At 41.4% G+C, this 22,153-nt stretch overlaps 1 protein-coding gene across 29 annotated transcripts in view; it reads right to left on the bottom strand.

Annotated features, from left to right (window-relative positions):
• Window positions 1–3,407: 3,407 nt before the first annotated feature.
• Window positions 3,408–22,153, bottom strand: part of LOC105201456 (CUGBP Elav-like family member 4) — a 574,742-nt gene continuing 555,996 nt past the window's right edge. For 18 of the 29 annotated variants that reach the window (XM_039448049.1, XM_039448059.1, XM_026135289.2 and 15 more), the window contains 8 exons: window positions 21,314–21,454; window positions 20,690–20,819; window positions 17,701–17,868; window positions 16,519–16,623; window positions 12,942–13,019; window positions 8,222–8,380; window positions 6,316–6,500; window positions 3,408–6,094 (listed from right to left, as the gene is read on the bottom strand). In XM_039448049.1, coding sequence (XP_039303983.1) covers window positions 6,373–6,500; window positions 8,222–8,380; window positions 12,942–13,019; window positions 16,519–16,623; window positions 17,701–17,868; window positions 20,690–20,819; window positions 21,314–21,454 — 909 coding nt within the window. In that variant the 3' untranslated portion in view covers window positions 3,408–6,094; window positions 6,316–6,372. The remainder of the gene's footprint in view (window positions 6,095–6,315; window positions 6,501–8,221; window positions 8,381–12,941; window positions 13,020–16,518; window positions 16,624–17,700; window positions 17,869–20,689; window positions 20,820–21,313; window positions 21,455–22,153) is intronic. The other 11 variants (XM_039448053.1, XM_039448068.1, XM_039448055.1 and 8 more) reach the window with 9 other exon arrangements.

Raw genomic sequence — 22,153 nt, 5'->3', positions numbered from 1 at the left:
GAGAAATAAGCGGAACGCAACCAGATGGTAAAATGATATTTCAATGCGAAGCACGGATATTTGCTTACGCAACTTATACAAGCCGAGTTTGATAGAAAAAGTAGATCGTTCGTTTTATGCTTCCTAATTGATTAATACTTACGACTATTATCTTATTGTACACTACATGCTGTTTTCTCTATTCTTGTACTTCATCGTGTCTTCGTCGTAAATTTAGATAGATTCACTTCGATATCGAGTAGCCGCGGGAATCCGTTTGCATCCAGACAAGTGTATGCATGTACTACGTGCATCCCAGACTATTGGGAGTATCGATTTTCATTTGGCAACCGACCCGTGTAATCGACAATCTTCGCTTAGTTGATGCAAATGAATTTACGCGGTGGATTGGGCGCCTCGAATTGATACGAGAATCGCGTATTCGATTTTCGGACGCGGTGCATTCTGACATCTGGGATTTTGCATGCGCGAGCTCGTCGCTTCCCAGAATTCGGAACATTAATTGCGAGCGTCGAATTCGTCTCAGCATTACAATCACGTCATGTAAAAATAAATTCAAAGCTGATCCTCACGGATTATACTATTATCATATTATTATTTCTCCTTAGAGCTAAGAATATTCTTTTTTTTTAGTTAAGTCTCATTTACTTCATAGCGAGATGCACACTACTTCGGTTGTAGCAAAAACTTTGTTTGGATAAAATAGTTGTATTTTTTTTTTTTGTTACAATAGCCGTTACCTTCGTATTTATATATTTATATATGTATATTATTTATATTTATATGTATCTATATCGTTATCCCATTATGGTATCTATTATGGTAGGTTGTGTTCCTTGATATTCGCTAATAGTACTGTTAGACTTTAAAAAGCTTAGATTGTAGTGATATTATCAATTGGTGCTTGCATAGAAGCATCTCCAGTATACGTGTCTCTGGTGTGTGGACGTGTGTGTTGCGTGTGTTGGTGTGTGGATGTGTGTGTGTGTGTGTGTGTGTGTGTGTGTGTGTGTGTGTGTGTCGTCTTTGTATATTTCTGCATGTATATATGAGAGGAGATTCGCGCGATGCGCGTGTGTCTCTGTAAGTACTCATATTAGCGATCTGGCACCATCATTTTTCTGAATTTCTATCTTCGGGCGTCCACTCTGCGTCGTGTCGGTTTGCGATTTCTTTCAAATGGATTTCGTCGAGCTTGTCGCTCGAGCGAGTAATCTCGTGCCTCACTTTCTCTCTCTCTCTCTCTCTCTCTCTCTCTCTCTGAAATTTGCACGTCCCACGAGAGCGAAGAACACGTTCGAATAATTCCACGGAAGAATCGAACTATTCGCAATCCACGGCTCGCGTGAGAACATTCAAACGCAAAAAGCATCCCGATGAAGCCGGATATCCTAGCCGTATCGAAAATCGATGCGGAACAAAGAACATATCCCTCGGATCCCACTGCACTACGAGACGTGGCAAAGATTTTCCCTACGATTCATCACCTAATTTCCGCGCGTCTCTCGATTGCGAGACGATGTAATTGTAGAATGAACGCGATCCAGTTGAAAGAAAACCGTGGCAAGTTCGCTTGCTGTTTGAGGACGAGCATGCGCTACTCTCGTGTGATTACGGTCTCGATGGAGAATGCACCCGGAGGGATGGAAACCCTCCGACTCAATCTACGCGATCGGACCGACGTATCTCTATCTACGGACAAGGAGAATCGCAGACAAGCGCCTAATCCATTTCGATCCGATCCGATCCGATCCATTCATCTTGTAACCGTATTTCGCGCACGTACGTCACACGGACCCCGTGCACGTGTACCACAGAGCCCTTGACGATCATCCGTGAGAAACGAAATGTTCGCTCGCGGAGGCGATAATCTCATCTCGCAGGCGTGCATAATTTGGCACGGACCGGCACGCAGGCTGATCGCGCTTTCTAATTATGATTACGCACGCGCTTATACAGCAAAGGATTTATGGACGCCTCCATGTACGCACATATGTGATTTCTACGGCGATTACCCGCTAATTCGGATTATAACAGCCAAAATCACGAGAACAGAACAGTTTGTGCGCAATTGTTAAAAAGAGACTGCGCACTTTATCGCATTTGTATCACGTTTTTCGAATTTAAATTGAGACAGGTTATCTCGACACAATTTATATTATTCAGATAAATTTAAATGCTCTGAAAATTCAACAATGTGGTAGTAACGTTACAATTCACAAAAAAAATTAAATGTTTCATATAAAAAAAATTATATTACAATAAAAGATATATTTTGTTAATTATTTATATTAAAGTGGAATTCGCGTATTAACTTCTATTATATTTTATATTGTTTTATTCCATCTTTCCTCCAAGAACGCTATCAAAAACTTTAAAGGAGAAAGATTTATGCATGAACGATTAACGAGACTGTGGCTGCTCATTTCCACTTCGCATCCGTGCACGAGTTGGAGTGTACGGCGCGGCAAAGATTTATCTACGATCTTGCCGATAATATCACGATGAACTTTCGCGCATCCTATAAATATCCGCGAGTCTCCTGTTGTTAAGTCAACTACGCCCGACGTCGTTAATAGCTTCCCCCTTTTTCATACATACATACATACATACATATACATATACATATATACATATACATATATATATATATATATATATATATACATACATATATACATATACATATACATATACATATACATATACATATACATATACATATACATATACATATACATATACATATATATATATATATATATATATATATATATATATATATATATATATATATATATATATATATATGTATGTATGTATGTATGTATATATTATATAAATTTAACCTTCTAAAAATGACAAGAATATATGCGTATGTTTACGTTACCGTAGTGTATAAGTTATGTATATGTACCATAAATAATCGTTATCGTTATTATTCCTTCATCTTTGTCATTTTAGCGTTATTTGGTTTATCATTATATCTATATATGTATATTAATAATATATCGTCAATTCGTAACTAGCAAGTCCTTGTTCTCCAAGCGCTTCTCTCTTCGTCGTATAATTAGCCTCATACGTACACACGTGTGCACGCACAATTACACACGCGCACGTGCGTGACTGGGTGTCCGTTAATTGCGCACGTGCGTCGCGCGAACATGCGTACCGCGCGCGTTGCATATTCGGACGAGCAACAAATTCGCGGAGCGGATTATAAAACGAGAAGATTTTTGCTCGTCCAAAAACGTAGGTACATATGTATATATATATAACTATTTATATGTGTATGTACGTGTGTGTATGTGTGTATAATGCAATATATAAACGCAAAGTAGCCGTGGCAGCGCGCCGGACCAAGCAATTTCTCGTCTCACTAAACTCGTTCTCTCCCCGTTCCCCTCTCCGCGTGTGCTCCGCGCAATAATTTATTAGACGTTGATTTAGCTAAAACTAGAATAATTTACTAAGTCTCCTTTCGATCGATACATATATACACATGTACACACATCACGTACGTAAATGTGTATGTATGCGTACGCATATATATAATATAATATTATATATGTATATATATAAATATACATAATATTTAATAATTATCATATATATATACATATATATGTTGGTACTTTGAATGATTATTTCTGCTAGATCAGAGTTTTCCTCTCCGCTTCATCGCTCGCCTACCTTATCACCTACCCTATACGCGTATTTTATATATTCGGTTTTATCTCTTATTCCACCCATCTTCCCCTCCCTCGCCCTTCCTTCCCCCTGTTCTTTGGCTTTCTTTCGCGAACTCGCTCAAGACACTCTGCGTATCCGACCGGGCATCGCGCGCGAAATGTTCAATGTTTTGTCTATTTCAGTCACAGGAATTCCGCATGAACACACATGATTGATCAATTGGGCGTACCGAACTTGCATCCAGCAGCGCGCGGTCCTCTTCTTTCGAAAAGATACGTTCAAACCTGTCAGTTTTAAGAGTCCCGGCCAACATCGAATAAAGTCATATAGTTAATTAAATCATTGCACGACAATCGGCCCCCGTAATCCACCCTAAACTTATTTCCTTTATACTTAAAAAATAAAGTCGGACGTAAAAAATATTATTCCCTAGCTGTTTGTTCCCCTTTCTGTATCGTAGCCTAAAGAAAGACGATAAGCGATTCTAGTATAAATATTGCATTTTACACCGTTGCATTGTCATTATTCTTATATCATTTTCTTTGGTTTTCATCGCTTTTCCCTATTTCTTCCTATATTCAACAATAACAGAAGACAGCGTCATTACTAAACAAAACTTAAAGAGGACTATCATTGGCGACATCGTCATTGTCTGGACAATCACAGCCTGGCTGACATTTCTCGGGCGATGCTTAACCGATCAGGCAAGAGTTGATCGTCGATCCACGCGTAAATCGGAGGATCGGAGATCGGAGCCGCGGCGGATCGATGGCGGGACGGGCGGGGCAATCGCGCCCTCACACGCGATTCCTCTCTCGATGTTCACGCAGGAACCACAACGGAGTAGAGTTATACTTTCGGCCGGAAACTCGCGCGTCACTTACTTAGCGATAATTATAATGATAATCACCATAACCATAGTAGTAATAAGAGCTATTAGTCGCGGAGGACGAGCACCGTGCGAGCACGCGCGAGTAGGACAGGACTTTCTCGCTTCCTCCTCGACGCGCAGCACGACGCGCGCAAACTCCTCGTCACGCACACTTCCTTTCTCTCTCTTTCACTCTCTCACTCCTCTATCTGCAGTATATAAAATCTACAGCGCGTCGTACGTGTTTAAATCTTAAACGTTAAGGAGAACCCGATATCCGGCTGGGATGTCGGACCGGCGCTGAGCCCATGTTCGCCGCTTGATTCTCTGTTTTTCTCTTTTTTTTTTTATATTTTTTTGTCTTTTTTTTTTCAAAGTTTTCAGACGCGTTTCGTCAGACGAGCACCCTGTATAGCATATGATTGACATTTGTCTTTTTGGGAGAGAGATATCGGACCTCGTCCGCGTTTTTGGGACGAGCCTGCGTTTTATCCTACTTTCGTCAGTCGCGCGGGAATTATTATCCGTCCCGTCGTCGTCGTCGTCGTCGTCGTCGTCGAGGATGACGAGCGCGGGGTCTTGGTCGCGACGACTACATCGTTCGCTGAGTGCGGTACAAAAAGTTCGTCGACCTCTCGTACTACGATGATCATCAGGTTGTTTTGTCCGGCCGACGGATACGACGATCCGGCGCGGCGGCCCTCGTCGAGAGTCTTCGTCGAGGATCACAATCAGACCGGATGTACGAGTACGGCAAATTTTCCTCTGCCGTGTGGCATCGCATCGAATTCCACGCTGTGCGTCGTCGGACTGGTCGCAACGAACACGACGAGACGTCTAGTGGCGTTTCATCGACGGGATATTTCGCGATAGCTATTGTCGGTTTGATGCTGGACGATCGTCGCGGCGCAATGTTGTGTGACTCGCGCGTGTAACTATAACGGAATCGTCGCCGTGTATATCCGGACGACGTGATCAGTTTTTAATACTTCCAGTGCCTCTGGCAGATCTCTCCAGGATCTCTCGGATCCTTGAAAGGTTCGCAACAGGTTCCGCCGCTCGTGTCCATTCGCGTCCTCGTCCTCGAGCTCGAACGTAATCTCTCACCTGGCAGTAGGGACCAGAGACTAAACTCGCGGAGGATAAAAAGAAACATGCAGATTTGTAGTGGGAGTAGACGAGAAGGAGACAGAAGGTAAAGCCGATGTTGCCTATCGATGGATTCCGATTATCCGAACATCTGTGAAACGTCGTCTCAGCGTGCCTCGTCCTCTTCTCTCTTCGGCTCTTCTTCTCGGTCTGGGTTCAGCGCAGAACATCCTTCATCACATTCGCTTACGCCTCTTCGCCGCCGTCGCACGAACTTCAACGACGTTGAAGCCGTTGCTGTCCTACTGACCTCTAAATTTTTATCCTCTAATGAATTAACTAGCTAGTATACTAAGTTACGGCGGAGAGCGTTGTAACGGTGATTCAACTCGTCACTCCTGATCGTCGAGCGTCCATCGAGTTCACGTTCTCGGACGACATCTGCAATTCAGAGCAACAATATTGTGTAATTTCTGGGACTTGAATGTATAATAAAATTGTCACGTGTTTTTTTTTCTTTTTTCAAAACATTAATATTGTTTCTACTTAAAGAATCATTAATAAAAATTATCGCTGTTTTAAAACTAATAATTGTATCACGAAAGAAAAACATGTGACACTGTACATAGAAATGTTTTCTTTTTACGGAAAAGGAAACTTACTCTGTAAGTTACGACATAGGGCGCGACTCGTCCAGATTTTCTAGGCTAGGACGTGGGTTAGTATGGCCGGCTGGCGTCCTTGGGCCTCTTCAATTGGACTTTTAATCGTTTCATCCCTATTTGGAAGCCGTTCATCGCTTGGATCGCTGTTTGCGCGCTCGCTGGATTATCGAACGACACAAAACCTGAAAATACCGAACGTTGAATCCTGCAGTGTGTAATAAATTTTCTGTCCCTCGTGAAAAATCTTCTTTCGATATCGTGTAAAAATGTAATTTTTATTTATTGTTGCGAGAAAAGATGTTAAATATTTGACAAAGATAATGATTAATCATAAATGCAGTACAATAAATATAATACAACAAAATAGCAATTCAGTTTTTGTCATAATAATATCCATAATTACATAAAGAAAAAAAATATATATGGTAAAAGAAAATATAGTTTTAGCAGATTTAAGCTATTACATTTTGAAGACAGTATTGATTATTTGAAAATTAACAATTTAGGCAAAGATCTTCTGTGAGGAATAAAAAGTTTTCGTACGTTGCCCCAGTTATACCGGAAAGGCAGGTACACGATAACGAAGATCCTTAAAGAAAACGTTTCCGAAAAATCGTCACGACTTTCTCGGTTTAAATTTTGACCCAATTTTCAGGCAATTTTGGGCAATTTTAGCATTTTAGTTTCGATATCGTAATGGTCTAAATCTCTTGGTCGAGTCCCTCCGTCATCGTCTGCCTACTCGGTTATTTGCTCCGCAAATTACTTTTACTTTAATACCAAGGGGTAGCCTGATTATTTTAACTCCCTTTCGTCCCACGACAAGAATTTGTCGCGAAGAAGGGTTAAACTACATCACAATAGTATCGCATCACACAATATATTTTTTAAAAAAATTCATCTAGGAGAAAATTTTCTCTCAATCGCAGTGGTTATTATTATACAGAGCGAATCCTCGGTAGAAACTGTTGCGTCAAAGGGTCCTTTCGTTAGATTGATCGCGGCGAGGAAAATGCCTTCAAAGAGACACAAACTTCCGCATATTTTTTTCACGCTGCGGGCATAATTATGACGCGTCGTTGAGAGAGAGCCTGCCTTCTTTTTTGGGAGGGAATGACGAGCCTCTGAAACACAGGAGGAGACAAAATACACGGACGCAAAATGTGTGAATCGCATGCGGACGAATGCGAAGATAGACCAAGGACCGAACGAACGAACGCGAATGGAATCGTCCAATTATCTGTATCCTCATACTCTCGGATACGATTAATCAAAGGAACGCTAGCGGCTTTTATCCGCATTCTCTGTTTCGGTCCTCTCTGCACAGTCTCTAAAAAAGAACTGCGCAGTTTGATTCCGGTTCCATTGAAACGGCATTCATATTCAGTCTGCCCGGTTCGTTCGCTAATACGGACGAGACGAATTAAATTTCCATGATTAATCCACCACTCTCTGATTGGAAACGTGTAGAGTCATTTAGAGCACTGTAGCATGTGACTGATCGAAAGTCATAATAATAATCACAGACGTATCCATGCACATCGTGATTATATATACCCGTATATATATATATTTTTTTTTTACGTTCAGTTATACGATTCGAAAGCAAAAATATATTAAAATATTTTTGTGAAAGTAATATGTGTACACATACGCGAGCCTTTTAATATTACTTTTTGCTGTAGCTTTTTCGCCGTAAATAAAATCATATATAATTGTACAATATAGAAAACGAGAAATATTAAAATTTCGAATATGAATTTGTATCCGTTTCCACGCTGTTGATTGGCACCGAAATATTGACGTTCTCCTACCTTGGCTGTTAAGGAATCCATGATACGTCAGGTGGGACGTATCTTTCGTTGTTGCTAGTCGCTCTGAAATTTGTTACCGTTGCACTTACCAAAGCATTTACTCTGGTTGGTCGCCCGGTCGATGAAGACCTTAGAGGAGATGACGTTGCCAAACGGGAGGAACATCTGCATGAGCTCGCCGTCACCAAACTCCTGGGGCAGGTGGTAGATGAACAGGTTGCAGCCCTCGGGTCCTGAGATAGAGCATCCTACCATATAAATCAGAGCACATCTAAACATCTAAACTTGAAGTATAATACTCAAGTTAGAATGTTAGTTCTGGATGAGCTTTGTTCTTCGCAAATATAAATGATTCCGCGCGATACGAGAGCTTCAACCCGTTAGCGAGGTCACCAGCGGGCCACTGCTTTTCTTTCTGATTGCTTTTTCTTCGTCTGGAGTCGTCTTTCTTTTTCTCTGATGAATGAAGATGAATCTACGACTGACTCTTGACGACAATACCGATTTCTCTCGTCCGCTCGAGTGCGAAATGATGATGACATATATCATGATTTTGTCTGCCACGAATGATGCGAAATGACGTGAGAATGAATCAAGCGAGAAGTTAAATAGACTGCAAATGAGTGACAGAAAATGATGTGAAAATGACCAAAAAATGCTGAGAGCAAAACGATTAGAAAACGTCACGAACATTGTTTCGTGACTTTTGATAGAAATTTCCCGATTCAAATAACGTTGAGTATTTATACTTTCAAATATACACACACAACACTAGGATTTACAACACAATGACGGATGAGGTGATGGATGCTGATATGAGTGAATGGGTATGGGCATGGTGACGATGATAGTGATGACACTGATTACGATGGTGCGATTACTCCCGTATTTTCGCCAGACACGATAATCCGTCGCTTTACATTTTCTACATGAGCATTCTGAATGATACAAGTTTGCCGTCACCCTGCGCAAAAACTCTTTTGCACACACATCTCTTTTCGCCCGTATTACATTACATTGATTATAAATGAGATTAATATGAAACAAATATTAATGATATATGAACGTAATATAATTATCCTGAAAGATAATGTAGTCACGATCCAGGTTCTAAAATTACATTTGTAATTTTACGTTCCGTATTTCCATGTCTGTTGATCGTAATTTGATTTTTGAATAATTGATTATTCTACCCTACGACTGCTTAAGTAGGTCTCTTTTTCGACTTCCGGTATTAAATGCCAAAGACATCGAGGTTTAATTTAGGCCGGTGAAGAAAATCTCAAGGGTGGAGGCGAAGTGCGAGGGAAGACTACCCGAACAACGACAGTCCAAATAAGGATTTAGCTAATTTCACTGAACTTTATAACTCCGACGTCAATTAGCGGCGATTATGACCGTGGAAACTTCTGGCTCTCTTGGCCGGAGCTCCTCCCGACTAACGGACGCATTTAAGTAATGAGATGGCTGCCACTCAACTTTTAGGGTGCTACTCATCGCGACCTGTTCGCCTCTACCCGAAAGATCTTTTGCGGAAAGATTCCTCCGGGAAACCCGTCGTCGGAATATGCCGGTCGAATCATCGCGGAACATAATTGTCCATTTTCAGCCCGATTACGACTTCCGGCATGTCGCTGCTCAACGATAACACCGCATGACTCGTTGAACATATTTGCTGGTCGATAAGATTATCATCGCGAATTCCGGCAAAGTTTAAGAATTAATGCGACACTGACAAAATTTTACGGCGGTTTTACGAGGATATTTTCATCCGATTCGGAGGTGATTTTCGTCGATTGTCCGGGGGTAAAAGTTTAATTGCAGTTGTCGAAAATAGCGCACCACGATCAACGTTTGCAAAAGTTCGTTTCAAGTCACAAAACTTCTCGAGATTCAAAGGGATAAAACTTTCCTATCCTCGAGCATTACTCTACATGTTTTCCTGCTCAGATGTCATGTAATTCATATCAAAATTTGCAAAGTAATTCGTGCGCGGTGCGAAAAATGCTCTGCAAGGGGTCAATTTGATATGAAAAAGCGATTTGACATGGCGCGAGTAAAATCAGACCAATTTAATATAAACTTTTCCGTCAATTATGAATTAATGTTGTTGGGTACTTAGCGCCTCGAGAAATCACAAACCTGTCCTGCGGTCTACGCAAAGAGTGACAAACTCTCCCTCTCTTACGCGAAACGACTTCGTCCTGGTAATAACTCGATCGTGGCTGTCACGCGAAACCCAAATTAGCACGAGTGTCGACGGGTTTCCGGTTCCGAAGCTAGGGAAAGCACCGAGGGGAAATGCGGTGAACGACGAAATCACGAAGAACGAGCCATAAATTAAAGCCCGTCGTCGTGCCCCGCGCGCGCGATCGTTGATCCTGAAATTGGTTTTCGCCTCTCTAATTGGCACACACGCGGTACGTGCACGCGAATTTAATGAGAACGACTACCTTGTCTACTTCTATGTCTACTTCTGTCGAAAAGTAATAGCAAAACGGCTACATGAAACATCAAGATGCTTAAATCGCGAATCTCTCGTTCTTTTCATATAATCAAATATCTGTTAAATTTGACAACGCATAATTTTAATATAATTAAAATATTATGCAACTTTACGTACATATTTTTTGAAAATATGTATGCGAAATTTATATGCAGAAGAATAATATTTTTAGCGATCTAAATATTTGACGTTACATGAATTTGATTTTATTTTTTATTCAAACTCAAATTATTTTGTTTACATAACTGTAACGGTAGAATTTCTTTTCAAGTGACGGTGTTGCCGATCGCGAAACGGATTCGTGTCGATTTCTGGTACAAGTCATAAAATGTCGCAATGCACGTATCACTGTTTCTTAGCGAAGCAACAACCAACATTGGTCGACAGCGCAACACCGAGAACCAGAACAGCCACTGACATCGAGTGCAACGGCGAAACACCGAATTAACGACGAACATCCGAGATATACGCTGACGTAAAGTAAAAAAAAAAAGATAAAGGAAGGAAGAGGAGAGCTATCCGCACAACGTTAAAAATATTATGACACAGTTATGGTCAGAGAGAAGAAATGTATATACGAACACCGAAAAAAACATCGTGTAAGACGTAGAACACCCAGAACAACGATCAAGGAGCTTAAAGTAACACGGAGCAAGGGTAAACTCGCGAAGCGACAGTCAATAATAGATCGATACCACTGTCATGCAATGATGACAATAACGTCGATTCCCCTTCAGCTCCCTTGGGTTCCGTCCGATATTGCGGCACGCCTAACGACTTTGACATCTAACATAAGTTTCTCCAAAAGATAAAGTGTCTGCACACACACGTTTTCTTTATTTTCACAAAACTTGTATCTAACACAAAAGTTTTCCAGAAAGTCAGCAATATGATAAACGTTGCACTCTTTTTTTTGAAACTTTGAAAACTATTTGTGTTCTTGACAGTGTATTTTACAATTACAGAGAGAGAGAAAAAGAAAAACAGAAAAAGAGAGAAAAATAATAACAGGTATGACATAGTTGTCATTTGAATTATGTAGATCATTCAAATTCATGTAAAAATAAACATGATGTGAGATGCATATAGCTGTACAGTATAAAGCTTTGACAATAATTTAAGATCGTACAAGTTTGACAAGAAGCGAATCGCTTACGATTAGTGTTATAGGTGATTTCATCTCGTAGAGTTTATATCCGTCTGAAGTTATCAGCAATACTTTTTTTTATCCAAGGGAAGGGGTGAGAGAGAAAAATGCGCACGTTGAAATAAATACGCCAAGTATTTGTCATCACGTACGGGAAATAAATTCGATTAAAAATTCCTCTTACTTTTCCGTGTACCGCTTTACGGTTTAATCGCGATGCATGGGAAAATGTCAGAACGCATCGACAAGACGAAAAGATCAGGCGGAATGAAAATGGGAACGGGTAAGACGAGCGAGGAGACGAGGGGAGGGAACACAGCGGTCGGAGCAGAGGGTTGAGGCCGGATAAAACGGAGGCGGGGTAGCGCTGTCGCGGTAAACTTTCCATTATCCTGCGATGTAACAACGGATCGCCGGCGGGCGTAGCGGCAAAGTAATTAAAACTTTCGTTTTATTTGCATTATCTCATTGCGAGGCGTCGTATATTCTAATAATGGCGAGTTGTTAATTGCAATTAGGCGCTGGCTCGCTCAACCCTCCTCTAACCCCGGATTGGTCGACTTTTTCCCTTGTCTTCGGCTCTCCTTCGGTATATCTTTCCGCAAAAGATGGCACAGCATGAATGACAGTACACAGTCCGCACCGATATACTTGATAGGTGAGACTCGTCTCTCTGATCGATCGCGTGGTTTTTAACTAATCGTTCAACTTTCGTACGACTATAGAGACCGAAATTACTGAAACTGTGTCGAATTGAAATATCCGCGATGTTCGAGATGACAAAAGTGACAGACTAGCGTAAAGAATTTCGGCGTTTTTAGATAATCAGACGCGAAAAACGAAATGGAGCACGAAGCGTTCTAAATCGATTTACTCTTCCGCTCGTCACTTTTTCTCGCATAATCGAGCTTCGTGACGCGACGTCGCTTTATTTTGCGAGATGTGCAATTACATGAAACGGTTTGCTGCGGTGGGCAACGGCGGCGGTGGCGGCGACGGCGGGAGAAGTCGAAATTCTGTCTTGCACCTCGTTAGGCGCCAACGATGGATAATTCGTGTCTGGACGTGTGTACGAGACGTGGGTCTACAATCTCAGGTCTACAGACGTTCGTGTTTACAGTCAACAGTTAGACGTTGATGAGCGTGTTGTACTTACCTTCCCTCTGCGTGGGTGCCACCGCGGTCATCGGCTGAGGAATAGCCTGAGGAAACTGGCCGTAGACGGCGGGGTAAGCTGCGACAATAACAAATAACAAGTACATCATGATCTGTCCACATCTAGATCTGTGCGTGCCACTGCCTATCCTCTGTTCCCCTCATAAACCCTCTTTTCTTTTTTTTGTCCTTTTCCTAGTTCCCACTGCGATCCGCTGTCGGCCGTCGACGGTTAAGAGTCAGCGACAGCGCGAAACCGGTGACCGCCGAACGAATATAGGCGTCGTAATTCAATGCAGCGATAGCGCATACATAATGGACGATGACAGTAATAAAAGCCGAACAGTCCAATAAACGTCAACAGATTCAACGGAAAATTGCGTTGCCATCGCTAGACAGATTACAACGGCGTAATTTATGACCGTGGCTTTCAGGAAACGTCGGGGCAGAGACACGTAAATCGGACGCGACCATTTATTCTTGCGACTTGCCAAAGATTCGTCGCGATAACGAACGGAGGGAAAGGTCAAAGCGTCAACATTAAGAGGACATTACGCGTAAAGTACGCGAAGGGAGACACATTTCTACGTCATTCCGTGAATCGCGAGATGCAATTTGAATTATGCGAGTTATTCCGGTCTCAATATTAATGATGAATTTCTCCGATCGCACAATGGAATGGCAAGCATTTTGAGAATTGAGAGCTCTTTGAACTTTAATTTTTAGATACAACATTTACTCGAATCTAGTAAACTTTATTCAAAAATATCACGCCTATAGGCTTGATTATAAAGACAAATATTTGATGTACGAGAGATACCGATGAATATAACAAATGCTGATCCCGAGCAAAATTTTCTCCGCCAAACTGTTATTTCTAGGAGAGATCCCGCATAATCTCATCGTTAACGCGAAATATGGAAATCGCGGTTCTAGTCGAGTGGCCTGTTTGCCCTGTCGGTGTAAAAGCGAGCGAGAAGCGACTCGCCGATACGAAAGCTCTCGTCTCGCACAGGCGATTCCGGGTGGCATTCATCACAGCGTTTCTACCGACAAGGATATTCGTCTCTCAACGTTCTCACCGCACCGCGGGACTTTCAACACGATACTTTTGTACGCGTCGCAGCCTGCGAAAATGCAGCGTTGCATCCGGGTGCGTCATTAGCTGACATCAGATATCTCTTCAAAGCCGATTCTTGAAACGACGTGCCTCATTAAAATGGGAAACGCCTTCTTAGCGCAATGATGCAGCAAAATTCGTCTGTGTGCACAACTGCATGGAATATCCCGTTGCAATTTGCGAAATTAAATATTTAAGCAATCGCGAGACGAACGTTCCGAGACAAACGATGCTAAAACGGGAGATCTCCCAGCGAGGACATATGATTCGTATAAGGCTCTGAAATTGGAGAGACATTATCATAATAGCGTTTGCTTAATATCACGTTACAACGAATCGACACAGGAGATCTCATTATAACGAGCTCTTTGTTACGACAAAATTTTAACATCTCGTACTAATGTTGACGCATCAATACGTTAACGATTATTCGAGATTAATGAAATTCTAAGACAAAATTTTATTTTAAAAAAAACTTCATAAAACTTGTAACATAATATTTTACGAAATTAGAAAGGGGGAAAAAACGAAAAAAGAACAGATATCAATATCACGTTTGATCAACGGGGAATCGAGATGCAAAATATTTCACGTTAAACAAAAGTGCCAGCTATATTTTAATTCGCAATGCGATCGTACGCTTGATGACAATTGGTTAGTCTGTAAATTTGGATCTCGCTATAAACGCGCGCGCGAGCCAGCATTCTACCGTTCGCTACACGCGACGAGGCAGAAAGCAAGTACGTCGTTATTAATTATAGCTTGATAAATATTTAAAATGCTCGTGATTGATACCTGTTTGTGACGGATAGGCGGAGCGTGCGCGCGAGTTACGCTCTCAGATCGGCAGAGGTAAATTTTCACCCCGGAATTAATTATTTCCGTGCAAACATCGCTTTAATATATTCCGATTGACGTTACCCGAGGCCCCCCCGGTGCGCGATGGATCAACGTTTGGCGTATGAAATAAATACGCCATCATACGTCGGGGCCGCGTCACGCTCAGATAGAGGTACGCCGTTATTCCGGGATTGCTTTTTTTCCACTCGCTGATCTCGATGGCGTATGTGTACACTGGCCGAAAATACATAGAAAAAAATATACCGCTTTTGAGTTCTCGGTAAATACGAACGGCGGGGCTCGCGCGCGAGCCGTACGTTTGTTATGACTCGAATTTGTTGAGTTTCCGCCCGATACGGCGCGGCGCGGTGGCGGCGGCGGCGCACGTTGAGAGACACGAAGGGTGGAATTGATCGGTGATACGGACAAAAATAAGTGGCGTCCCCTTTCTTCCCGGTTGTTTTATTCTCGGTTGTACTTTCGCATTCGATAAGCGGTCCGCCGCGGTATCTCCAATCGAGTGGCGTAAACGCGGAATTTGTTAACGCGGAATTTGTTAAACACCCCCTCCCTCCGTCGTCCTGTTATCGGAGAGTGATTGGAATGTAATAGAAGTATAGGTCCATCGAGACGCTGATTATCCGTGAAACGAGATCATCCATTTTGCCGGGCTTTATTCGATCATAATTTGCGCCGATGCGCTGCACTTTGACGCTGCAACGTCGACGGTCGATGGCGAATATAATTCGCCGTTGGTGTTGGTGAGGGAGCATGCACGAGAGGAAACGTGTAAACGTGTAAAACTACAATATAATATGTACACGAAGTACATTTAGAAGGACATCGAAGTACATCGTAGCACCACAGCAGAAGCATTATAGAACGAAACGTTGACGCGTACACGATTATGTATGACGTGTACATGTACGGTGTGTATACGCATGCGGACATAGTTGCATGCAAACAACCAGCAACGCGATCAGCGAAATCGAATTTTTTCGCAGGTAAGTGCTCCGACGGCGGCGCCCGGATAAAAGCACGTAAACGTTGGACGTTCCCTGATGCATTTTTCCCTTTACATACTAGACGATCCTCCGACTCATCTCACGGCCACGCGCGCGTTTTTCGACCTGCTCAAGATCGCGATAGGCAACATCCGGGCGAGATGAGTACGCAAAGCATTATCTTGCGCGCGTTAAAACTGATGCCGCGATAATGCGAAACGTAAAACGATAATACGGAAATTGAAAACTAATATACGGAACGATATTGAAATACACGTACGTGAATTAATTTTACGCTTACGTAAAAAGAATTTGCGAAATGTCGTTACAATTCCGTTCATACAGTAATTCATGATCAACCGATATATTAAATTGCGAGACAACTACAATCATCGTTTACGTGAAATTATTTATTCGATTCAGAATAAAGTCTATGGAAACGAACGTATTCGTCTCACGTTGCGTATATTTTCACGTCGATAATAGCCGTGAGTCTGCTTGGGTGGGGCTGGCTGGACGAAACGCGCTACAGTCATTGCACGGAAGACACGGACAGGGTAGACAGCACCTTGACAAGCCGTAGAGATAAAAATTGAAGCTGGGGAAACACTTACCGGCCACTCCAGCATAAGCCTGCATTCCAGGATACGCGGCGGCATGCTGAAGTGCCGCCTCCCCGTTGGCCAACCCCTGCGCTGGAATGGACAGATGGAGGGCATCTACACTTCAGTAAGCTCAGCTCTTATCGGGGAGAGGGGCCTAGCCTAGAGGCCCCTGTCGCAATACCCATTATGCCGATCGATATCGCTCGATATTTCCACCGACTATGTATTCAACTAGTAATGACTACCCAAATAGCGATAAAGGACGAAGATTAATGAAGGATTGGCTATAGGAATAATTATACATTTCCATATCGTGAAATTCATTTGTTCTTGCGGTACGCAAGTTCCAATTTAAATGACGTACGTTTGAAAGATTTATCAAATGTGCAGTTGTACAGTTGTACAGTTTTAGCTTGATCAATAACTGAACGCTTATATCTCTACCTAATTTTCTAACGCATCTCGTCGAATGGAAAGATCGATGCTCAGCGTGGAAAATTCCGAGAATAATTCCGAAAATGCACATAGAGAGAAAGGATCTCTCTCAATAAATTTTTACTCATTAATTCACATTCATTTACTTGTTACGAGTTCAATTGTTCATTGCTAAATTTGAATCATTTTTGAATAAACATAAATCTTGCACTTTGCACGAGCTAGAATTCTAAATAAGCGTATAACCGGCTTATGTAATATTGCAAACAGAAAATATTAAAAATAACTTCAAATTATGAGAATTTCCTTACATGAGGTAATGAAATAAACGAAAAATAAATGCACATTACGTTGACTAAATAGATGAAAGATAAAGAACACATAAGATAATAACATAATTGTCGATAAAATATAAATATATAATAATATTATTATCATAAATGTCAAGTCAATTACACGATTGACATTAGAACTGATCAATCAGAGCTCGTAATATCGGTTTTAATTATTTAGAACTCTAGCAAGAGTCTGCGAAACGTTAATGGTAGGTTTTCCTTGCAAATAAACGCGAACGAACGTAGCGGAGCTTCCTCACCGAAGTACGGCGAAAGTATGACGCGCGAGTACCGCCCGGCGTACTTGGCATGGTACTTGGCCTGCGCGAAGTTATTTACATCCCCGTGGAATAATAAAGTCCGCCGCCGATTGGCCGGGTATTGCGCAGGGGCGGCACACTGCGCCTGAGTTGATACTCACGTCCCGCATAAGTCTGCGGTATTCCGTTGGTGTAGACACCTGGATCCGAGCCTGCCGGCTGGCCGTTCGGCGTTTGAGCGGCCATGTTAAAATTGGGCATCGTTGGCGACGGTAGCGACGGTAATGCTCCGTTAACCGGTTGCCCTGTGCCGGTACCTACGAGCAAACCTGATCAGTACACACCGGTTACCCTCTTGCACTTTCAACACCAACCACGATTGTCCTTTGCGCGCGAAGCACCCGATCGGGAACGCAATCTTTGATTTTCTTCCCTTCTCTCATTTATTTTCACTTTTTCTCTGCGATAAGTATAGCATAATTGATCGGCCGTCGAGAAAGGTCGTTAACGATCCGTACGTGCAGCGTTTGAGAGATCGAACGAACCGCGAGCCGTCGACGATTATCGATTTCGTAGACCAGAACCTTAGTTGATATCGCGGAACTATCGTTTCGATCAAAAAACTACGTCTAATTTTTCTTTCTCTTTATACGCTTCACCTTCGCGTAGCACGTGACTTTTGTGATGGAATGTTACTGTAACTGTACACGCTCAGTTCTTGAATTACGATTTTAGTTTACGCGAAAAGGTCGTGTTTATCGATAATAGTTTGCCTCCCGTCTGTGTCAACGATGCGATTCGGATCAGCGATCAAAGCCTTGCGTTGCGCTAATAACGCATTGATCGCGCCGGTGACCAACGTTTGGTGTCACGTCAATATGACTCGGCGCAGGTAATGAGACATAATTATGTTTGGACAACATCTATTATTTCTATCGAGTTAGCACGTGACTATGGAAAATACGCAGTCAAGGGCACACGATAACCATAATATCAGCGTTTATTACAACTTAATCGAGTGTAACTCTTTTTGTTTTTACGAGTCCGATTTTCGTCGATCTTCCGTTCGATGCGAGATGAATACAAATTTTTTTTTAATGAGATAAGACATCGTAATTGGCTGCTGGATAACGAGAAGTAAGCTCCGACACTTCAATATTTTCGAATCGGGTCTATGGTTGCGAAAGATGGAAGATCTCCGGGATGGAGAAGAATCTCGTTGCCACGATAACACTCGGATTACGCTGCATGCGCTCACATTGTCGCTCATGGTCGGTTACGTGCATCGTGTATGACGGTACGTCGTAAACTTAAACTCCCGCGACTGCACGATATACGCTGCAGCATTGTCGATCCGGTTGAGCAGGTCAAGCGGTTTCTATACAGGGTGAAAGACTTACAGCGACTTGGAGAGCGCTATTCGACGATGTTGCAAAATGCATTGCGCGCAGCGATCGGGGCTACTTCATTAAACTTCACGATGATACGAATTCCATAAAACTGTAAACGAAGCTGTGTCTCAGAGACAGTCTCTAAACGGTTTACTGAAGTATTAATTTTTTTTAACTAAAATGATTTTTTAACTAAAATAATTTTATTTTGAATTCCCGGTTATTAAAAGATTCGACTTCGATTTTTTATAACGCTTTGCAATGCACGCGATTATTGGTAGGATTACAGTTACAGAACGATTCCTGAGATCCACCTGCCAATGCTACCCTGTATACACGCAGTTTGCGGTTACGCCGTCGTTTCGTCGAAAATAAAAGCTCGCTGCTACGGTAATCTTCAGTGTGGAGTAAAGCGGACGGACGCGGCGCGCGGCGGAGCCAAGGGGTTCGGTGCAGAGAAATAAAATATTATTTCCCTATCAAACGGTATTACCTTCCGCTCGACGAGACTCGACATATAACGGAGCCGATTTCCGCGCTTACTTTACTTCTCCATAGCACCTCTCTCTTCGCTGTTTCTTGCATCGCCATGCCGCGGCCGAGTGAGAAGGAAAAGGGAAAAAAGAAGGTGTGAGCAAAGAAGGGCGAGAAGGAGGCGTTTCTTTGGCTTTCTTCTTCCCCCGCAATGAGCTCTCGATAAAGTTTCGCGGCACCAGCAATATCTCTCGCTTGAGTCACGTTCGATGAAAATGTTGTATTGATTTACGAGTCGGTTATAAGGCAACCGACTGCACGCCTCGTCCGTCGCGAGAATCCAGGGAAACTATAGAGGAACGGATCAGGGGGAGGGAAAGGGCGACCGGACGGGAAATATGTTTTATATTACTGAAATCGGACGGACGGCTATCAAATTGATGGCGGATAATTCGTGTGCCCTCGAGTGCTTCTTTCCTTTTCGGTAAAATGCACGTTTTATCGGATTGGTGCTGTTAGTTGATTAACTTGGAATTGATTAATCTGAATTGGAAAAATGTTTTCCAAGTAATCTTCGTAAATTGTCATTAAAATATCATGACGGACGTTCATCAATATTAGCAAGGTATATACGTTATATTTTTTCATTATGGATCAATATTTTGTATTAATTTAACAGCCGAATAAACATTTCCTGATTAAACGAGAATATTGTAAAGTCCTATATCTACAAATATACAAATATCTACGTATTAAAAAAAAACGTCATGTACACGGAGAAAAAAATTAAGGCTGCCTCAACAAAATAATGTTATTTTCGACTATTTGTTTTGCAGACGATACTGGAGAGATAGTAATAATTTTTTAAGTTGAGGCAACTATATATAACGGTATTCTAACTGACTGTTACTTATAATAAGAATCACAGTTGTGAGAACCATATCTTAACATCCGTGTTCAATATAATATCAATTCACATTTCTTTTCTAAAAAATATTGTTGTAACAATCATAACAATTTTTTCCGTGTAATAAAAAAAAGAATACACATGTAATAGAACATATTCGCAAGAAAAGAATACGGCTTATAGCAAAAACATTACATATAGATATTCTTAAGTTACAAAAGTTTCCTGAAAAAAGTTTGGTTTGAATTCGAATTTTATTCTCGAAGAACATAATAATGTTTCAAATACGGCAAATAAGTTTTTCTCTCGCGAATATTTGCATGTCGTAAGGTATCCAGCATTTTAATTTATTTTTTTTTTAGCCGGATGTAGGCTTACCAGAAGTTGGTGGGACCACGGGATTTGGCATGCCGTTCAATGTATGCGGTAATTGTCCAGCTGCCAACGCGGTCATTGGATTGATGTATGTTCCCTGTGCAGTCGCGGCTGCCATAAGCGCTGCTTGCTGCTACAATACAAAAAGACTATCATTGTCAGAGAAAACGTTTTTCTTCGAATTTTATATATATCTCTTTTTTTTATTAATTTAGCAAATAAAATCATTAAAAAAAAAACACGTGATTTTCTGCATAGTCAGAACAATTTCTTTTGTTAGAAGAAAAAATTTTATTTCAACTTAATAAAAAGGAAATAAAATATACCGTTCTTAAAATGTCGTTGGATAAATATTTGTATATACTACATTGCACGATGTTAATAAATGTAGAAATTCAAAACGACGTTTTTATCTTGTTACTAGTTACAAGCCTGGGAAAAATTAAACCACGAAAGGTGATTGCGAGGGACCTTTTTGCATGCCGGCGTTAACGCGACAGCATCGAGTTTCGGCCGATCATTTCCGAGAGTAATGAGGGACGAACCATCAGATTGTGAGTCGTGGTAACGAGGACAACAAGGCGGTAATGCGGTAACGCGAGAGCCATTAACGGTAACACGACCCACCTGAGCGTAAGCGTTGTAAGCGCCGAAATGATTAAAGAAGGGGTTAAGGATGCTCATGTTCCCGGCCATTTGCTGCATGCGTCTTATCTGTCTCTCTTTATCAGTGTCTGCGAATTTTACCACTATGCTGGATGACGCACCCTGCAACAGATAATGCAGATTATTGATTTTTCGCTTTCATATAACACTAGAATTTTTATGATACTATGCAATTTTGCGACGTACAAGCACAGTATATTTTAGCAATCTCCTCAACGAGCTATCATTTATACCATGTGTTATGACTAGAAAAAAAATATTTCAACTGAAAGGTTTTACGAGTAAACGAATAATTGAAGATTTTTATACCATATTTTATGATAGCGATCTATTCTTTTTTATTTAATAAATGAAAAGCAGAGAAGTGTTAAATAAATTCATTAAATCAATCTTTCATGTGATTTTAATTAACAGAAATTGTTGAACCGTAACTAAAAACTATATAAAGTTTTTCTATGCAATTCGACATTAATTTTAAAATTAATTAAAATTTGATGATATTATATAATCAGACTCATGTAAAACAATATAGAATTCATTGTATAAAATCTTATATAATATTCGCTAGATGTGAAGGGATACAGATACAAGTATAAAAAGCACAAGACGAATAAGTGATTCACGGTCCTTTTGCACGAAAAAAAGACTTCTTCTCTTTCGAGATGCTTGCGAGGATATGTAAGGCGATGACGTTCTCACAATGTCTAAAATATAAATGGAAAGGCAACAGGTGGTCAGTGGCCATTGTGGCTGCGGAGAAAAGCTCGGCATTCGAGCTCCCGGTGATACATTATATTCACG

This window comes from Solenopsis invicta, chromosome 4, assembly GCF_016802725.1.
Source record: "Solenopsis invicta isolate M01_SB chromosome 4, UNIL_Sinv_3.0, whole genome shotgun sequence".
NCBI classification, from domain to species: domain Eukaryota; kingdom Metazoa; phylum Arthropoda; class Insecta; order Hymenoptera; family Formicidae; genus Solenopsis; species Solenopsis invicta.
The sequence above is the reverse complement of the archived record's forward strand: the minus strand, read 5'-3'. Positions and strand labels throughout refer to the sequence as shown.